The sequence below is a fragment of the Mesocricetus auratus genome, unplaced genomic scaffold (assembly GCF_017639785.1).
Source record: "Mesocricetus auratus isolate SY011 unplaced genomic scaffold, BCM_Maur_2.0 Super-Scaffold_100020, whole genome shotgun sequence".
In the NCBI taxonomy this organism is placed as follows: domain Eukaryota; kingdom Metazoa; phylum Chordata; class Mammalia; order Rodentia; family Cricetidae; genus Mesocricetus; species Mesocricetus auratus.
Genome location: NW_024429201.1, coordinates 14,562,629 through 14,579,421, shown reverse-complemented (window position 1 = coordinate 14,579,421; position 16,793 = coordinate 14,562,629). Strand labels below are relative to the sequence as shown.

Genomic DNA, 16,793 nt, shown 5'->3' with positions numbered 1-16,793 from the left:
GGTACATCTTTGTACACAACCCAGGTCCAGTGGGAACAGTGTGTCATAGCCTCAAACACTCCTTTCCTTAGGAAACAATGTGTCATAGACTCAAGCAAAAACTCCTTTTCTTAGGAAACAGTATGTCATAGTCTCAAACACTCCTTTCCTTAGGAAAGATCAGCATGAAGTCAGTAAAAGGATCTGAAAGTCTACTACTGGCCACAAGTCAGATAAATCACAAATTACATTTTACTAAATACTATATAAGATCTCATGTCATTTTGACTTAATTTGCCTCATTTATGTATCTTAGAATCAATTAGATGTGATTAAGGGGATGATCTATTATGAGAGGTTAGCCACAAATAAGTAATATGGGAAATGACTAAAAACCATAAATACTACACAGTATTTTCAATATCATTTAACTCAGAAAGTATTATGCTGGAACAAAGCTTCCAGGCCCAACATGTTTGCTTATAACCTCTGGTAAATAGGGGCCAACATGACCACAGAATTAGAGTCTGAGTTCAGCAGTCCACCAAGGGTGGTATGGGAATCCTGTGTTTACAAGGTCAAAGCCATTGTATGGACACTAAGACACTTATTTGTTGTGGAATAGAATAATTGTTTAACTATGTAAAGATGAGCTGCATTTGTTTATACTAAATTTGTTTAACTATGTAAAAATGTGTTGGCTGCTTTGCCTGCCTAAGGCACCTGATTGCTCTAATAAAAAGCTGAATGGCCAATAGCTAGGCAGAAGGGGGGGCTGTTGGGCAGAGAGAAAAGGGGAGCCAGTCAGCTAGCCAGCAGCTAGCTAGACAAACAGACATGAAGGAAGCGGAAAGCAAAGTGGACAGTACAAAATGTGGTAAATTAGCCTTGGGGCACACATAGATGAGAAGAAATGGGGTTAATTTAAGTTAAAAAAAAGCTGGTTAGAAACAAGCCTAAGCTAAGGCTGAGTATTCTTAATTAATAATAAGTCTCCTTGTCATGATCGGGGGGCTGGTGGTCCAAGAAAGCCTACTACACTTATTTGTCATTTTCATTCTCATTCCTTCATGAGTAAATTAAAATTACATTTATTTGTGTGTCTGTGTCAATGTATGTGTTACTTGCCCCAGGCATGTGGAGGTCAGAGGACATCTTACAGGAATTGGTTCTTGTACCACATGGGTCTCTGTGACCAAACTCAGGTTGTAAGGCATGGTGGCAAGCATCTTTCTTTGCCTGCTGAGATTTTTCAGAGAGTACATGATGTGAAAGATCACAACATTATAAAGTATGCATGAGAATCTACCTGCTCCTAACATGCTAGACTTTAGAGATATTAAGGCAATGCCACTCATCATGAATTTGTTCTGTTTTTTAGTTATAATTAGAACCACAACAATGACCAGGATAGCAAAATACCCCTAAGAGTACAAAAGTGACACTCATATCTTGGCAGTGACCATCAGTTTCTTAATTGAATTTAAGGTGTCTTCAACAACAGGGAAATAATGCTTGGTACTGGAAACTCAGCCAATTATCCCTGGTGAATGACTGATCATTGGGGGGCCAGCCAGTTACAACATAACTTCTGCACATAAGGCTCAGGGAATGTTGTGACAGAGGGCTAGAAAGATTATAAGGACCAGAGGACCAGAATATGTAATGATACTATATTTCCTAGAAATGACACAGATGCTTCACCTATGATTCCTCAACAATATGGTTGCCTAAACAAGACTTGAACAATACCAATACCAATGCCAATACCAATACCAATAGATATGCTAATGGGGAAGGGGATATCTTATGGGGTGGGGACATCTCTAGACAAAGAAACTATAGGCTACTAAGGAATGCTGAAAAAAAGGAGCCTTAAGTCTTTTCCAAAGGTGAGCCTCTAATTGGTTATTCAATACCAAGTGGTCAGCCTGAAATTATATACAAACAAAACTAAAGACACTTAGTAGGTTGTATTTACATATTATGCATATTTATGTAATAATAACAAAGAAAAAAGGCCATGAATTGGAGGGGGAATGAGAGTGAGGGAACATGGGAAGAGTTGGAGGGAGAAAATGATGGGCAGAAATGGTACAATTATATTTTAATGAAAAAAGCTTCTGTTTATGTTAACATATGGTTTTAAATAATTATTTTAAAGATATTTAAGCCTTTTTAGTTTTAATTTCTAATAAGGCAAACACTGATAGTAACACTGCATACAAACAAAGTTCTCAGGCTTGTCAATATGTTTTTAAAATCTCAAGGATCCTGAGACCAAAAATTAGAGACCTATTGCCAAGCTAGCACTAAGGGTTGATGAGTCTCCCACATGGATAACCTGGGTTCTCATTACTTTCGTCTTGTGTTTGTGGGCACCAAATTGTTACTCAGGACTGACAATGTCCTGCCTGTATAGAATGAAGACTATCACTAAAACATATACTTATTGTCACTCCATGGCTGAACTACCCACAAACAACAGTATATAGTGAATATAAATTGATATGCTTAGAACTTTAGCGGTATAAGCAACAAGATGATGTTATGTTTAAAAATAGCATGTTATAACATGATCTGACCAGGTGGGTTTAAAAGTCAATAGTCGTTTCTTAAAAACATTTGCCTTATTAAAAATTCACTGTTTTGGATACTCAGACAACTGGTATTCATTACTTTAGAGTACGGCTAACTCTAGAGGAAGCTTTAAAATTTCTTCAAGTCAAATCTTGGCTCACGAAATTCCAATCTCTACCAGAAACAAACTACAACTGAGGGATAAAACTGATTTTTAAGGCAGGCCAAGGTGTGGCGATAATGTAGAGGGGAAGAAACGCAGATCGATCCTGAAGTCCTATCAGACAGGGCTGTTCCACAAGGATAGCTTTTCAGAGTCAAGACTAAATACGTAGGGATGAGGCTCCTGAGAAGAGCAGTTACTCTGAAACTTGCACAGTCTTATTAGAAACAGAGCAAACTAGACCATATGTGCATTTCATTTTTATAAAAGCAAAGCATTTCTTTTAAAAAGCTATTCTCGTTCACTAAGGCCAGCAGAGAACCTTAATTAATTCTGGAGACGTTAACTGCCCTAAAGGCAAATCTGAAGTGATGTTTACTTGTGAGTATAAATGGAATGACATTGGGGAGGGACAAAATGAAAATATTTAGCAGAGAACTAATATGTACCCTCATTGACTAAGCATTTCCAGTCTTAGTAACTGAGAAAACAGGCAATGAAATAGAAAAAAATTTCTTGTAGCATTGTTCTTAATACCAAAAACTGAAAACTGGAAAGAGGTTAAATATACAGTACATGGTCAAGTAAGCCTGTTGTTAACCACATGATAAAATATAATGAGATAAAATGTTAAAATTATCTAAAAATTATACAAGCAAAAGTAGTCCCTATGTATTTCTGAAGAAAGAAAGGAGATTGAGATTGTAGATGATCTTTACTTTTTTGAAGGCTATATCACTTGCTTTTCTGTAGTAAATAGTCTTACTTCTGTAATAGTCATTAAAGCATTGACTTGACATAATCATGCAATGTTAGGTTATTTGAATTCTTCTAATATGGAAGGCTGCATATACTAAAGAGGAAAGTGGTATAGGAAAGAGATGAAGAGAAAAAAGAAGGGAGTGGACCACCATCTTAGTTATCACTGCATCACGTGAATGTGCTATACAGTTTTAAGATCATTTCAGCTTAGCAACCTGGGAAGACATTTGCAAGAGAACCCGAAAGTACACATTGAGTACCTCCAGGATTTCAGCTGGCTCTCATAGATTTAATATTTTTGTGGAAGAAGCAGGTGGCTTAAAAACAAAACAAAACAAAACAAAATAAATGTCTCTCCACTGCTTTTTAGCAACAGCTAGTTTGTCTCTAACCTTATTTGGAGCTAATCAAGCTTTAGCTAAGCAAACTCAAACTGGCATATTGACTTCATCCACACGGTCATATGAGTCCTCTGGATGATGCCTCCTGCCATGTGTCTAAATCACTTTAAGAAATCCATGCTTGAGGAGGAGTCCTACAGCAGCATGAGTCTAATGTGGGACTAAGAAATAAAGTACCATGGAGACCACTCCACCTGCTACACTTGAATCTGGTGCCATCACTGCCACCAAAAACTGGCAGTGGATGTCTGGACAAAGGAAAAATTCTACTAAATGCAAATGAGAAATTTCTATCATACACTTGAGCTTCGTCCACAGTAACATATTTTAAGTGCCTTGCTAGACAGTGAAATCTGGTAATAATTATCAAACACCATACACAGTTTACAATAGAATCACATTTCTTTTCTTTCTTTCCCCCTCCTGCTTTTTTTTTTTTTGCATGAAAAATAGAATGCTGCTGAATGGTACCCAAATGCCTGTTGTATACCATGCCAACACAGCAGCTCAGCCAAAAATGTGAATAGAATGCTTTGCCAAGTAAAAGAAAACATAACAAATTGGTAATGGTTTCTATCTTGACAGAAACTGAAAATGATCCCTCAATGTGTGGCCACTCATGTGGACACATAAAAATGTCTTAGAAGCAATCATTTTACCTCAGATAACAGACCCTGACAGTGCCATACAGCATACTGGCTAACTTTCACGTCTCAAAAGAGACAGCAACCATGACCTACAAAACAGTCTGGGAACCATGTAATTTATGCATAACACACATGCACATGCCATGCACTTATAACATTTGCTATAACTCATTTTGAATATGAAATCCCTTTCCCGGGCAGAATTCACATTCATGAGTGAGAATCTAAGTCATCAGTGACCCAGTGAAGCTGAGCTGGCCACTCTGTGAACACAAGTGATGTAGTTCTTATAAAGCTACACAATTCTGTGGTCTACAGTGCGATGCAAAGCCTTACATAAGGACACTGTGTGTTCTAGAGGGTTCTGAAGAGTGTCTGCATTACTAGAGATATTCTTGTAAAGATGTTGCATTAAACAAACACCAATAATACCCTGGAGGTACAGGCATACAGATTTGATTTTCTTCTTAGAAGGTGACAACTGGAAGGAAAAACGAATCCCCAAGACTGGCTAATGACCCCTTTATTTCCCTTCCTTTACCCCATTTTTTCATTCAGATGGCGAATAAACCAACATCATAGACCACTGATCCCCCCCCCCCAACTTAAGGGAATTTTCTTATTTAACTTTCAAATGGGGGGGATTAGATAAAACATTGATTATATGGCCAAATCCTTTAAAAAATAAAATTGAGCCTTTTAAAACACATAATTGGTATCTGAAGATAAAGAGGAATTCAGGACTAGGAAATACTGAATCAAAGGATTCGGAAGAATCCTAAGAAGTTAACTAATCTTGCCAAGTTGAAGGTAAATCTGAATCTTGTGGGTTATGGGTTTTGAATGAAACTTCTGGGGTTTGAATTTGATGGTGACTTTCCTGCTCAATAAAAAAGTGCTTAGACGGCTAATAAAAAGGTTAGGAAAACTTAGTGGGCACTGAGCTGCTCTTACAAAATGCCCATCTTGATGAGTTAAGTGAATCAGAAACACATGGGTCACATTTCCTTAAAAACTGCACAGATTCTAAAGAGTGTGTGTATATGTGTGCTGACCCCCAAATAAATATTTGAAAGATATTTTGAGACACTAAAAGAATTCAAAATAAAAGTTACATAAAAACAGAGTGTTCTTCTATGTAGCGGGCACTTGTCTCTATGGGCCATCAGCAGTGGGGAAGCCTTTGGCACAGAACTACAGGAGTGGCCAGCTTCTGCCTTCAAGAACTACAGGAGTGGCCAGCTTCTGCCTTCAAGAACTACAGGAGTGGCCAGCTTCTGCCTTCAAGAACTACAGGAGTGGCCAGCTTCTGCCTTCAAGAACTACAGGAGTGGCCAGCTTCTGCCTTCAAGCAACTTTGAATTTAGGTAGAAAGAAACACTACATAAGTACTAAAAACTGGTTACAAGAGATCAAGGGTTTTTAAAGACTGGCATCATAGCCCAGATCCTATGGAAACTATAAATTAATGGAGAAGTATACAGATAGTTTTCAGGGTCCTGGAGTAGGTAGGCTTCATTCCATTCAAGCGATTCTCATGTAGTCCTATTGGCTAAAGTTACATTCAGTTGCAGAGTTTTACTTGTTTAAATGTTTTCTTAATAAGTGTTTTTTATGCCTTTTTAAATGTGTGTCCAGCCCTTTATCCTCCACCCACTAGATTTGTAAGTACGCCACAAATCTTTCTGACTGCTTTCTTGGATGGTGGGAGTGTTGGACAGTTTTGAAATAGGGGAGATACTGTTGGCAGGGAGCAAGGGGCCATGATTCTGGGTTGGGGTAATGGCACACATGACAGTTCAGAGGCTCCAAAGGGTGAGTCACATGTGTGGGGGTACTACACTGGTTGGCCTGTTTCAAATGTGCCTGAGCCAGAATACTGTAGGAGGTGGAGGCAGTTAGGTGTGGGGAGGCCTAATATACTGCATGTGAAGTCAACTTGAGGACAGGGGTGTGATAATAGAAAATGGGGTTTCACTGGTTTTGGTTTTTGCTTATACCTTCTTCCCCAGAATAAGATGAAGTTCTAAGCACATGGCACATAGACATCTTTTCTTTAAAAAGCTAAAAAGTATCTAAAGAAAATTAATCATGTGCCTGTTCCTAGTATCCTGTAGAGAAACTTGAATAGGAAGTTGGTAGGGAATATATTACTAAAATAGATGACTGAATTCTAAAATGTTTGTGTGAAAGTATACAAACATATTGATTTCCTATCTTTTAAGTTTTGTTTCCTAGCTGTTGTTTGAGTTTTAAGAAAACCAATCTTGCCCGGTGGTGGTGGCTCACGCCTTTAATCCCAGCACTTGGGAGGCAGAAGCAGGTGGATCTCTGTGAGTTTGAGACCAGGCCTGGTCTACAGAGCGAGTTCCAGGACAGCCTCCAAAACAAGACAGAGAAACCCTGTTTCGAAAAAACCAAAAAAAAAAAAAAAAAAAAAAAGAAAGAAAGAAAGAAAGAAAACCAATCTTCTCTCTCAGCTTGGACTTTTAGGGGAGTGCCTGGACCCTGCCCTGAGCGAAATGACAGACTCTGGGTATCCGCTATGTGGAAGGAAGTGGGGATAGGGTGGGAGGCTGGGAGAGATGGTGGCAGGGGGTGTGGGAGGAGGGGAGGGAGAGGGAACTGTGACTGACATGTGAAGCAAGCTATTTAAAATTAAAATAATAAAATAAAAAAGAAGACCAATCTTATCTTTTTTAACAAATAATTTTAGTAATTACTTAGGCATCAAATCTTTTTATCCATTTTTTTCCTGGCTCACATACTGCCATTAAGAGAATGACTGTGAGTTCATTTACTTCACTTCATAACTGAAATGAAGTAAAAGGGCGGGGAGCCCCTAGAGTACTGAGGGTAGAGTTTGGAAAGGATGCTGAGCAGCAATGTCCCAGTGTCTGTCTTCACGCTGAGTCTCCGGTTCATGGTCAATATAAAGAAACCCAAGTCCTTACCATCCTTCATCATCTTCCACTTCTGCTTCAGGAACATTGTTCTCAGGCGCTTCAGTAATCGCTTGAGTGAGCTTAGATTTAAACTGGCTCAGCAGTGCAAGGGTCTGAAATGACAATGAGACGCTAAGTTGTTGATAAAAGTCATCTGAAGAGAGACACTTGGAAAAAAAGAAAATAATCTACTTGGATGTAAGACACAGGCAAATGTTTTTTGCTTGCTTGTTTGTTTTTTAATCAATAAAACTGCTTTCAGGCTACAGAGGTGGCATTAGTAAACCCCCACACTGTCCTGCCTGGATCTGCACTGGCATCTTTTCCTTAGAGACATTTCAGTGTTTCCTATTCTAAGACTTAAAGGTGCTCTCACACATCAGACACTCTGACTGTAAAACGCATGCTCATTGACAAGCTTTTAGTGCTTTCCAAACAGAAGAGCAAGTCACCAGCATATGCTGAATCAAACACAAGACGTGAAAACCTCTACACTGAGAAAGTAGAATGCATGAACCCACCAATAGGTGGACTACGGGTAAAGTGAAATAACATTTTAAGAAACTCTTGACATGTCTTAGAAACTGAAGTGCATTTCCTCTAATTCAGCAACTCTGACCTGGGAACATATTTAAAAAAAATAATCTGAGGTCAGAAAATGACTTGTACAGCAATATTCATCTAGATAGAATATGAATGCTAACATGTTAAATATCTATGAAAAGAAATTCAATAAATTTGGTAAAAAGCAACAGGTATGTCATTGTATGGTTGTCAGAAATTACAGAAATGAGTAATACATCCTACTGGAAATACTTAGAGAAAGACGCTATAAGGATCTCAACAGGCATTTTTGTTGCTGCTGCTACTGCTGTTTTGTTGTTGTTTTTTTTTTTAAGAAAAAGAGCAAACTTTGGATTCTTAGTTTTCTCTTAGCCTTGTGGGCAAGAAGCTACAAATGACTACACACTTCTGCAATCACATCTCCTCCTGGTTACAGTTGACAGTCTTCTGGAACTTAAGCAGAAAACATGGGCTAGGGATGAATGTTTTCTACTTAGGTTTTAAAGAGCTCCTCCTCGTGAACAGGGATGTGGCACAACCAGCCTGAAAAGAGGGCCTAATAACAAGTTTGGCATTTTAATTCAACCCTAAATTCTCCATTCTTCAAGGAATATGTGGATGCTGGTCCAACATGTGAGTGACAGGAATTGGCGGCAGGAGAGGTACTTAGGCTCCATAATCACAATCTTGAGACCATTAAGATTTAGCTCAAGGAAAAATTAAGTAGTAATTATAGTCTAGTTTGAGCTCAATAAAGAAGAGGTGTCAAAATACTTGCAAGAAACACAGAAGCTATTGCTAAAAAGGTAGTAAAAAGGATATTACTTTATAAAATATTCAATTCCCACAGGGGCAAGAATGAAAAATAGACACATTACCATAGTTGCTATTTCAACAAAATGTCATCACAGGCAACCTGAGGGCAACCTGTGTTAGGCCTTGAACATTTTTATTGCTTTTAAAGTAGACATTCTAGAATTAAGAACTTCAAATAATGTTAACATTCCTTGTTTTTAATTTAAATTTGAGTCAGTAAAAAACAAAACAAAACACCCTATTGACTACAACTTTATTATAGTGAGAAAAAAGACTAATGCAGAGATTTGGGGAAACAGAGAAACAAAATAGAAATAACCACTATTTCATGACGCAGAATAGCCAGTGTTAATAGTTTTGGCAAATGCCATTTAAGAGTGTATGCATACATGCTTGTTTATGTTTTATATATGAATATCTTGGTATCTGTATCTCCATATCTAACTAAATTTGAATATTAAAAGTAAGTCACATGAGTTTTAAAAGGTAATCACTTACATAATTGGAAATGTATACATAATGTTAAAGACTTATTTTTAGTTATGTGTATATCTGTGTACTCACACAGTGTATGTCACAGAGACCAGAAGCATTGGGTCTCCTTGAAGCTGGCATTACAAGCAGTTATGAGCCACTCATCATAGGTTCTGAACTTGGGGCCTCTGCAAAAACAGTATGTGCTCTTAACAGGCTGGGTCAACTCTTCAGCTTGGAAATATATGCTTTGAGGAAATAAAGAACAATGAAAACAAGGAACAAGAATTTCTTAGTGGAATGAAAATGTAAAATTTCCTGCAGAATTATGCTAGATGTGGATCTTTCCCCTGGAGTTAGAGTGGAAAGGTTGTTCATTTTTAGGGCCAATTATCATGTTAATAGCATTTGCTTAAAACCATTAAAAACAAACAAAAATCTCCTTGCTCATTCTGAGCTTCTCTTTCATTTAAGAACATCAGATTTGTCTAGGTACAGCCTGCAGTAAAAGACACAGTTCAGAAGATATGACACTACATTTATGGGGCACATTGTAGGTGATGGTAGCACCTACAATGGAGGCATTTCTGGTTGGCATTTGCTGGGGAATGACTCAGTATGCAGGTTTCTATTAAAGGAACATCTATAACCGAGAGTCTTCTACTTGACTACTGTGCGTCTGTCCCCTCTTTGGTGGTCCATGCTGGGAGAGATGGCCGCAGACTACAAATGATATCATGTTATTTCCTGGTAGCAATGGTTCTTTACTGCATAGAATAAATCTACATCCTTACTAGAGTTTAAATATGAGCAGACTCCTGTTTACTCTTCTATGTCAGTTTTGTCTTCTGGATGGGTTAGCCATGGTATCTTTCCTCTTTGAATGAGGGTGAAGACTTCCCACACAGACTCCTTCTGCCTCACCACATACTGCTCTGCTTCACCTGGGTATCTCCTGGTTGGTCTATAAACTCAGGAGGATTGCTTTCTCAGAGAGACCTTTTTAGGTTCTTTGGTCATGTGTAGATCCTACTGTTAACATTTCTACAGTTCCTTAGGACCCATTCTTTTGACAATGCTCACAGCTTTCTGTTGGTATTACTCACTTAATGGGCTCTTTCCCTAGATAGTTCAGAAAAGTCAGGGAGCTACTTACTTGCTGATCACTAAAAACAGAGATTAGGCTCTTAAATAGCTATCTATCTATCTATCTACCTATCTATCTATCTATCTATCTATCTATCTATCTATCTATCTATCTATCTATCATCTATATGCAAGGTTTTTCTGTATAGCTTTGGAGCCTGCCCTAGAAGTTGATCTGTATACCAGGCTGGCCTGATTAAATTAACTTAACCAAACAGGCTTTGAGTTTTAATACACTTTTATTTTGTTTATTTATATCTCTAAAATAGTATATGCTCATACATGCAAGGTAACACCAAACATCTATTTCAGACTGCCCCCCCCCCCAAGATTTTTAAATTTCACGTGTATGAGTATGTGCACTATGTGCATGCTTGGTGGCATAGGGGGCCAGAAGAGGGTGCTGCATCCCTTGGAACTGGAGTTATGAACAACTGGAGTTGTGAATGGCTGTCAACTACCATGTAAGGTGCTAGAAACTAAACCCTGCTCCTCTGCAACAGAAGCAAGTGCTCTTAACCACTGAGGTACCCCAGCTCCAGCCTCACACCTTTTCAACATAAAAGGCCATGGAAAGAATTGTTCTATCAATTTCCTATACCATCTGGCAAGCTGGCTAGCTTATTCTACCTCTTCTTATCTGCTAACATTAACTTCATATCACTGCTTTACAACATTGAGAAACTTTCTTGCAATGAACAGGGAAATCCTATAATCTTAGGCAGCATGCTATTTCATGTTCAGTATGTGCTATGCTGGGCCAGAAGAGGTCCTTATACTTCTACAGCCTTTGCTGCTCCATGGATCACAGGAGACAATACTCACTGCATTTCTGAAAACATGGGGTCTTACGAAACTCTTATGCTCGACATGAGTGGACCAGTTGAAATTTCAAAGTTTGAAGGATATCTCACACAAATATCTGAGAAGAACTTTAAAATTTGGATCCTATGAGTGGTCTAGCTTATTGTATTCTATCGTGTACATTTTTTCTTCAGTGCTTTCCTGGACACATAATCATATTAGAGCAACACTGGAAAAGAATAAAAATAAGCACTGAACTACACATGGACTTTGGTTTTATAGTTACCTGATCTTCTCGCGACGTTCCCTTCTTTGGCTGTTGCTTCCTCAAAGCTTCATACTTTTGTTTTTCTCGCCTGTATTCTGCCACAGCGCCATCTGGGGCAGGCTCTTCCTCTGGAGAACAGGAGCACATACTCAGTGTGGCAGCCCAAAGGCCTGTGGGTCATGCACATACTCAGCTCTCCAAATAGGGGCTCAAATTAGGGCGTGTTTTTTCCCATTAATTAAAACAAAACCAAGAAAAAAAAAAAAGAAAGGAAGAAAGAAATATAATTCAATCTGACCCATCAAAATCTATTATTTTTCCTAACTACAAAGTGGCCAGGCAGGATATAGTCAGGCAGGAAGTATATGCGAGACTAGCAGACTAGGAGAATTCTGGGAAGAGGATTGGAGAGTGGGTGGCAAGAGAGATGCCAAGGAAGAAAGAGGCCCAGGAATCACTGGTAAGCCTAGACCATGTGGAGATACACAGATTAATAGAAATGGGTTAATAGTTAACAGCCCAGCTAGCTCAGTTGGTAGAGCACAGGACTCTTAATCCTAGGGGCATGGGTTTAAGCCCCACTTTAGGTACCACTGTGGATGGAGCTTTTTGTTCTGCCTAGTCCCGCAGCCATTCAGTCCCAAATAAATGCACAATGGCTTATATTAATTATAAACTGTTTGACCTATGGCTCAGGCTTTTTATTGGCTAGCTCTCTCTTAATTATTAAACAGTTTCTATTAATTTCTGTATCTCCATTTGGTCTAGCCATACCAGTGATGCCCAGGCCTCTTTCTTCCTTGGCAGCTACATGGCATCTCTCTCTCGACCCACTCCCGGAGCCTCTTCCCAGAATTCTCCTAGTTTGGTAGCCTTGCCTATACTTCCTGCCTGGCTATATCTTGCCTGTCCATTGGCTGAAACAGCTTTATTCATCAACCAATAAAGTCAGCACACAGTTGCAGGATACAGAAGGATCTCCCATATCAGAAAACAAATAATATACTTGCCAAATTATGTGAAGACATCAGAAGCAGAAAAAAATGTTTTACTAAATCTGAATGTAGAGAACAAATCTACACAATTCAGCACTTCAATGAACAACAAGCATCTAGTAATAGTGTCAGAGACACACATGGTTAGTAATCACTTGTGAGGAAGGGATCACTATGTTTGCTATATAGAAAATGATATTTTCATAATAGATTTTAAAAGATTATTTTCACATTTCCCTTGAATTATATCTTCGATTCTGTCTTTTTATTACCCCTTAACGGCTGCACTTTCACCATCTTGGAATCTAGCACCTGGACACGGCTTTAAGATCCTTATATGAGGCAGTCAATGCTTTCACTCCCCCACCTACCCCTCCATAGTGCTGGGGCTCAGATATAGGGCTTCACACTGCTCAGCACATGCTCTACTAATGAGCTACACCCGCAAGCCCTAATGGATTCCTTCCGGGCTGCATGTGTCACTTCTTCGTCCTGTTCACCTCAAAGTGTTTTCCTTTGATTTCCATTCCTCTTGAAACTCACCCAACTCTCTTGACTCCCTACCTTCTGTCATTTTTTCTTTTACGAATACTAAGAACATTCTATCGCTCCCCAATTAATTTCCAAGCCTAATTCCTGTTCACCCTGTAGGTCTCAGTTTGGCTGGTACTTGGTTCAGGTACCCTTTCTGGTTGCAGCCATCAAGGCTGGTATGGATGTTCCTCTGAGCTTCCGGACCTCCCCTTAATACTTATCAGACTTTATGGCAGTTTCTTGTTTACTCTTCCTATTAGGGTGCATTAAAATCCTTGAGGGAAAGTCATATTTTCCATCACTTAGAGAAGAGTTTGGCAAGTGATACATGTTGATAACTAACAAAATAAGTGAAGGAAGCAGAAAATGAACAGGTAGTAGGTCAGTTTGATCCCCAGACTTACACTGCTGTAGCAGAACTATCCTGGCATCTGGGATCTTCTGCTCTGTAATGTTAGGGAGTCAGTTATATTCATATTCTGCCATTTTCCTATGTTAGAATTTGGTAAAGTTCTAATGATTATGAATATCTTCAGAAGTAGATAGCATGAAACATGAAAGAGAGGTCCTAAGATTTTCAGGCACAAGGGACTGAAAGCATTTATTTGTGGTGAGAACTTAAAAACAAAACAAAACAAAAAAACCGGGAATGCTGATAGATGTGTTGACTTACCATTGCCACAGCTAAGTCAAGTTTATATAACCACACTTGTTTTAATGACTAACATGCATTCCTTTATTAGCAAGGTCAGTGTCTTGATTTAATTTTTAAGAAGTGTTTTCAAAGTAGACTTTAAAATCAATGAAGTAAAGAAGGTCTTACCCTGTAGCGCAGGCTACCATAAAATGTTAAGATCCTCCTGCTTCAGCCTTTTCTGAGACTACAATTACAGAGGCTTGCTACCATGCCCAGCTTCAGTAAATACATTCTTTAAACTGTGTAACAAGGAAGCCTTATAAATCAAAATTTAAAAGCTAGCAATAGATAAATTTAGGCATATAAAAGAGCATGGAAATTCTACAGCTGTGCTAGCTAGAGTAAAAACCTTCAAATAGTTTACAGAATAGTATTGACTTCATCTTGGAATCCAGTAATGACAAAAGTTTTAAAGAAGCTATATTGAGGGATACTTTATATACAGTGAAATGCACTGGGGACACAACATATAACTACTCTGGTATTGTTTATAGCATTTTCCTACTGCAATGGAGATGCATAATCACCCTTAGCCTTAAAAAAGTATCTCTGATAGTAGTCCACTTGCCCTCTTCAGACAACAGCTGCTTTTCTGACACTATAGTTTTGTATTCTAGAAGCTCACATAAGTGAAACTATTCTGTATACACTTCCATGTCTGACTTCTTTCATTTATGAAGTACATCGACATTGTTGGGCAGTCCTTTGCAGTCACAGTATGATTTTGCTCTAATTTATTAATTTTTGCACTGATTGAGTGCCATCTGCACAACTTCTATGGTACTGTCATTCTGATTTGGAAAGAGGCTGCGCCTCCCTCCATCTTTAGTCCTAGTGATGCGGGAGACTGAGCTGTCCTAATTCCTAGCTGTGTCTAGAACTGTATTTAACATTCTAGTGGAGTGACTGCTTTCTCCTTATGGTTCCAATTGTGACTTTCTTGCTGACAACTACGAGACTTTATTGGCCATTCATGTTGCTTCTTTTGAACTGTTTAATCTTTTGTTATTTTTTGTCTTTATAATGTATTACAATGTAAAAAATATATTCTGGTACAAGGCCTTCATCAGGTATATCTTCTGCAAATGGTGTCTCTTAATCTATAGCTTACTTTTTAATTTTTTTGAATATGCCTTCTGCAGAGGAGAAATTACATTTTGGCGAATGGCATTTTATCGGTTTTTGAAAAGTATTATATGCAAATACACACACTCTCTCTTTTTCTTTTGTGAGCTATCTACAAATTGTTCACTCACTCCAAGATCACATAAGTTCCTTCCCTAATGTTTTTTTTTATTTAAAGGATATAGTTTTAGCTCTTTTTCATATTTAAAAGTAAGAAAGTTTTACTCTGTTATGGCTGGTTTTGATCAACATTCAAGGTATATTATCATTGTTGCTTGGGGGGGTGATTTATACCCTCTCTCTACCTACTCTCTATTCCATTCATTATGAAAACAACTCATTCTGATGGAGGGAAACACAAGCTACTTTAAGCAGACTCTAAAGCCATCTAGAGTCTGTGATAAGGATCCCTGAGTAGGTATGCTTTTAGATATGGAAATATTTCAGTTTCACTCTTTCTTTGCTTTTCTACATTTCAAATTTCTTTGAAAACTTAAGGTAGTTTAATGAATCACTTTATCCCCTCCATATTTATTAGATTATATTCTTTAATCCCAGCACTCGGGAGGCAGAGGCACGCGGATTTCTGTGAGTTCGAGGCCGGCCTGGTCTATAGAGTAAGTTCCAGGACAGCTTCCAAAACAATAAAAAGAAACCCTGTCTCGAAAAACCAGAGAAAAACTAGACTATATTCTTTATATATTTTATAGTCATGATAATAAAGATACAGGCATGCAGTGTAGCCATAACTAAATACATTGCCCTGATACTATCCCAATATTGTAATGCTCAGTCATCCTTCCTAAAGGTATGTTCATACCCAGTATGAATAATAAAATATGTATAATGTAACTGGTGGTATCAACAGCAAGCATCTCAAAGATGAGTGAGTCTCCTGTGAATTTTAGGATCTCTTTGATACATTCTCTTTGGTAATAGTAAGTCAAATTAAAATGACAGAAATTTATATCTCTAATCAATAGGTTGTAGAATCAGTTTTATTTTGAAAATGTTAAGGAAATAGCTGAATAAAACTGGGATTTTTCATCATTACTTAAATTATTCCAGACCAAACAACCATCATTCTCTCCACTCTCTCTTTGGGGTGTTTGAGTGTGGTCTCTAGCACTTCGAGTACTTAAACCCCTGTAACTACATCTATTCTTGGGAAAGCTCCAGTTCAATCATTTTCAACAGACACACTGAAACTACACAGAATTCTAGACTACCACCTATCCCCCAATCGCTAAACCAACTGGCATTCAAAACAGTCCTGGAGTGTAATCTTATCTTGACTATAGCTTTTGGCTTCTGAAGAGGGAAACTGTAAAAACTAAACTTTTAACTCCCTAGTCACGAGTAATAGCATTTTGACTTTAATAAAACTGACTGGATTTTGTTATGAGAACTAAGAACGTGAATGTTTGGAACTTTGGGGTTAAATAGGTAAATCACAGGCTATAACTTAACACAGCTGTGAATTCTCTCCACCCCTTAGAATGTTCTAGAAGGATCCACAGATTCTTGGATGGCACAGAAGTTGCATTTTGGGGGCGGGCAGTTTTTGAGACAGGGTCTCTGTGCAGCTTTGGAGTCTGTCCTGGAACTAGCTCTTGTAGACCAGGCTGGTCTCGAACTCAGAGAGATCCTCCTGCCTCTGCCTCCCAAGTGCTGGGATTAAAGGTGTGCACCACCACCACCTGACCCAGAAGTTGCATTTTTTAGCTGTAACTGTCTTTGGTCTTGACTACTTGAATGCATTCTGAAGGTTCTTAATGCTTAATTATGTTTATTGGTCATTTATTCCAATCTAATTTGTATTTTTAATAATATGCTCAATATACTCAAAGGAGATAAGAAAATGCCCTATTGCTTACTATTTATAGTAGTAGG

At 38.3% G+C, this 16,793-nt stretch overlaps 1 protein-coding gene and 1 non-coding gene across 2 annotated transcripts in view; one reads left to right on the top strand and one right to left on the bottom strand.

Moving 5' to 3' along the window:
- Cwc27 (CWC27 spliceosome associated cyclophilin) overlaps window positions 1-16,793 on the bottom strand; it is a 166,422-nt gene that overhangs the window by 21,763 nt on the left and 127,866 nt on the right. The window contains exons 12-13 of the mRNA XM_005065573.4: window positions 11,568-11,677; window positions 7,487-7,590 (exon numbers count right to left, since the gene is read on the bottom strand). Coding sequence (XP_005065630.1) covers window positions 7,487-7,590; window positions 11,568-11,677 — 214 coding nt within the window. The remainder of the gene's footprint in view (window positions 1-7,486; window positions 7,591-11,567; window positions 11,678-16,793) is intronic.
- Window positions 12,067-12,139, top strand: Trnak-cuu. Its single transcript has one exon. It is a non-coding gene; the product is annotated as a tRNA-Lys (tRNA).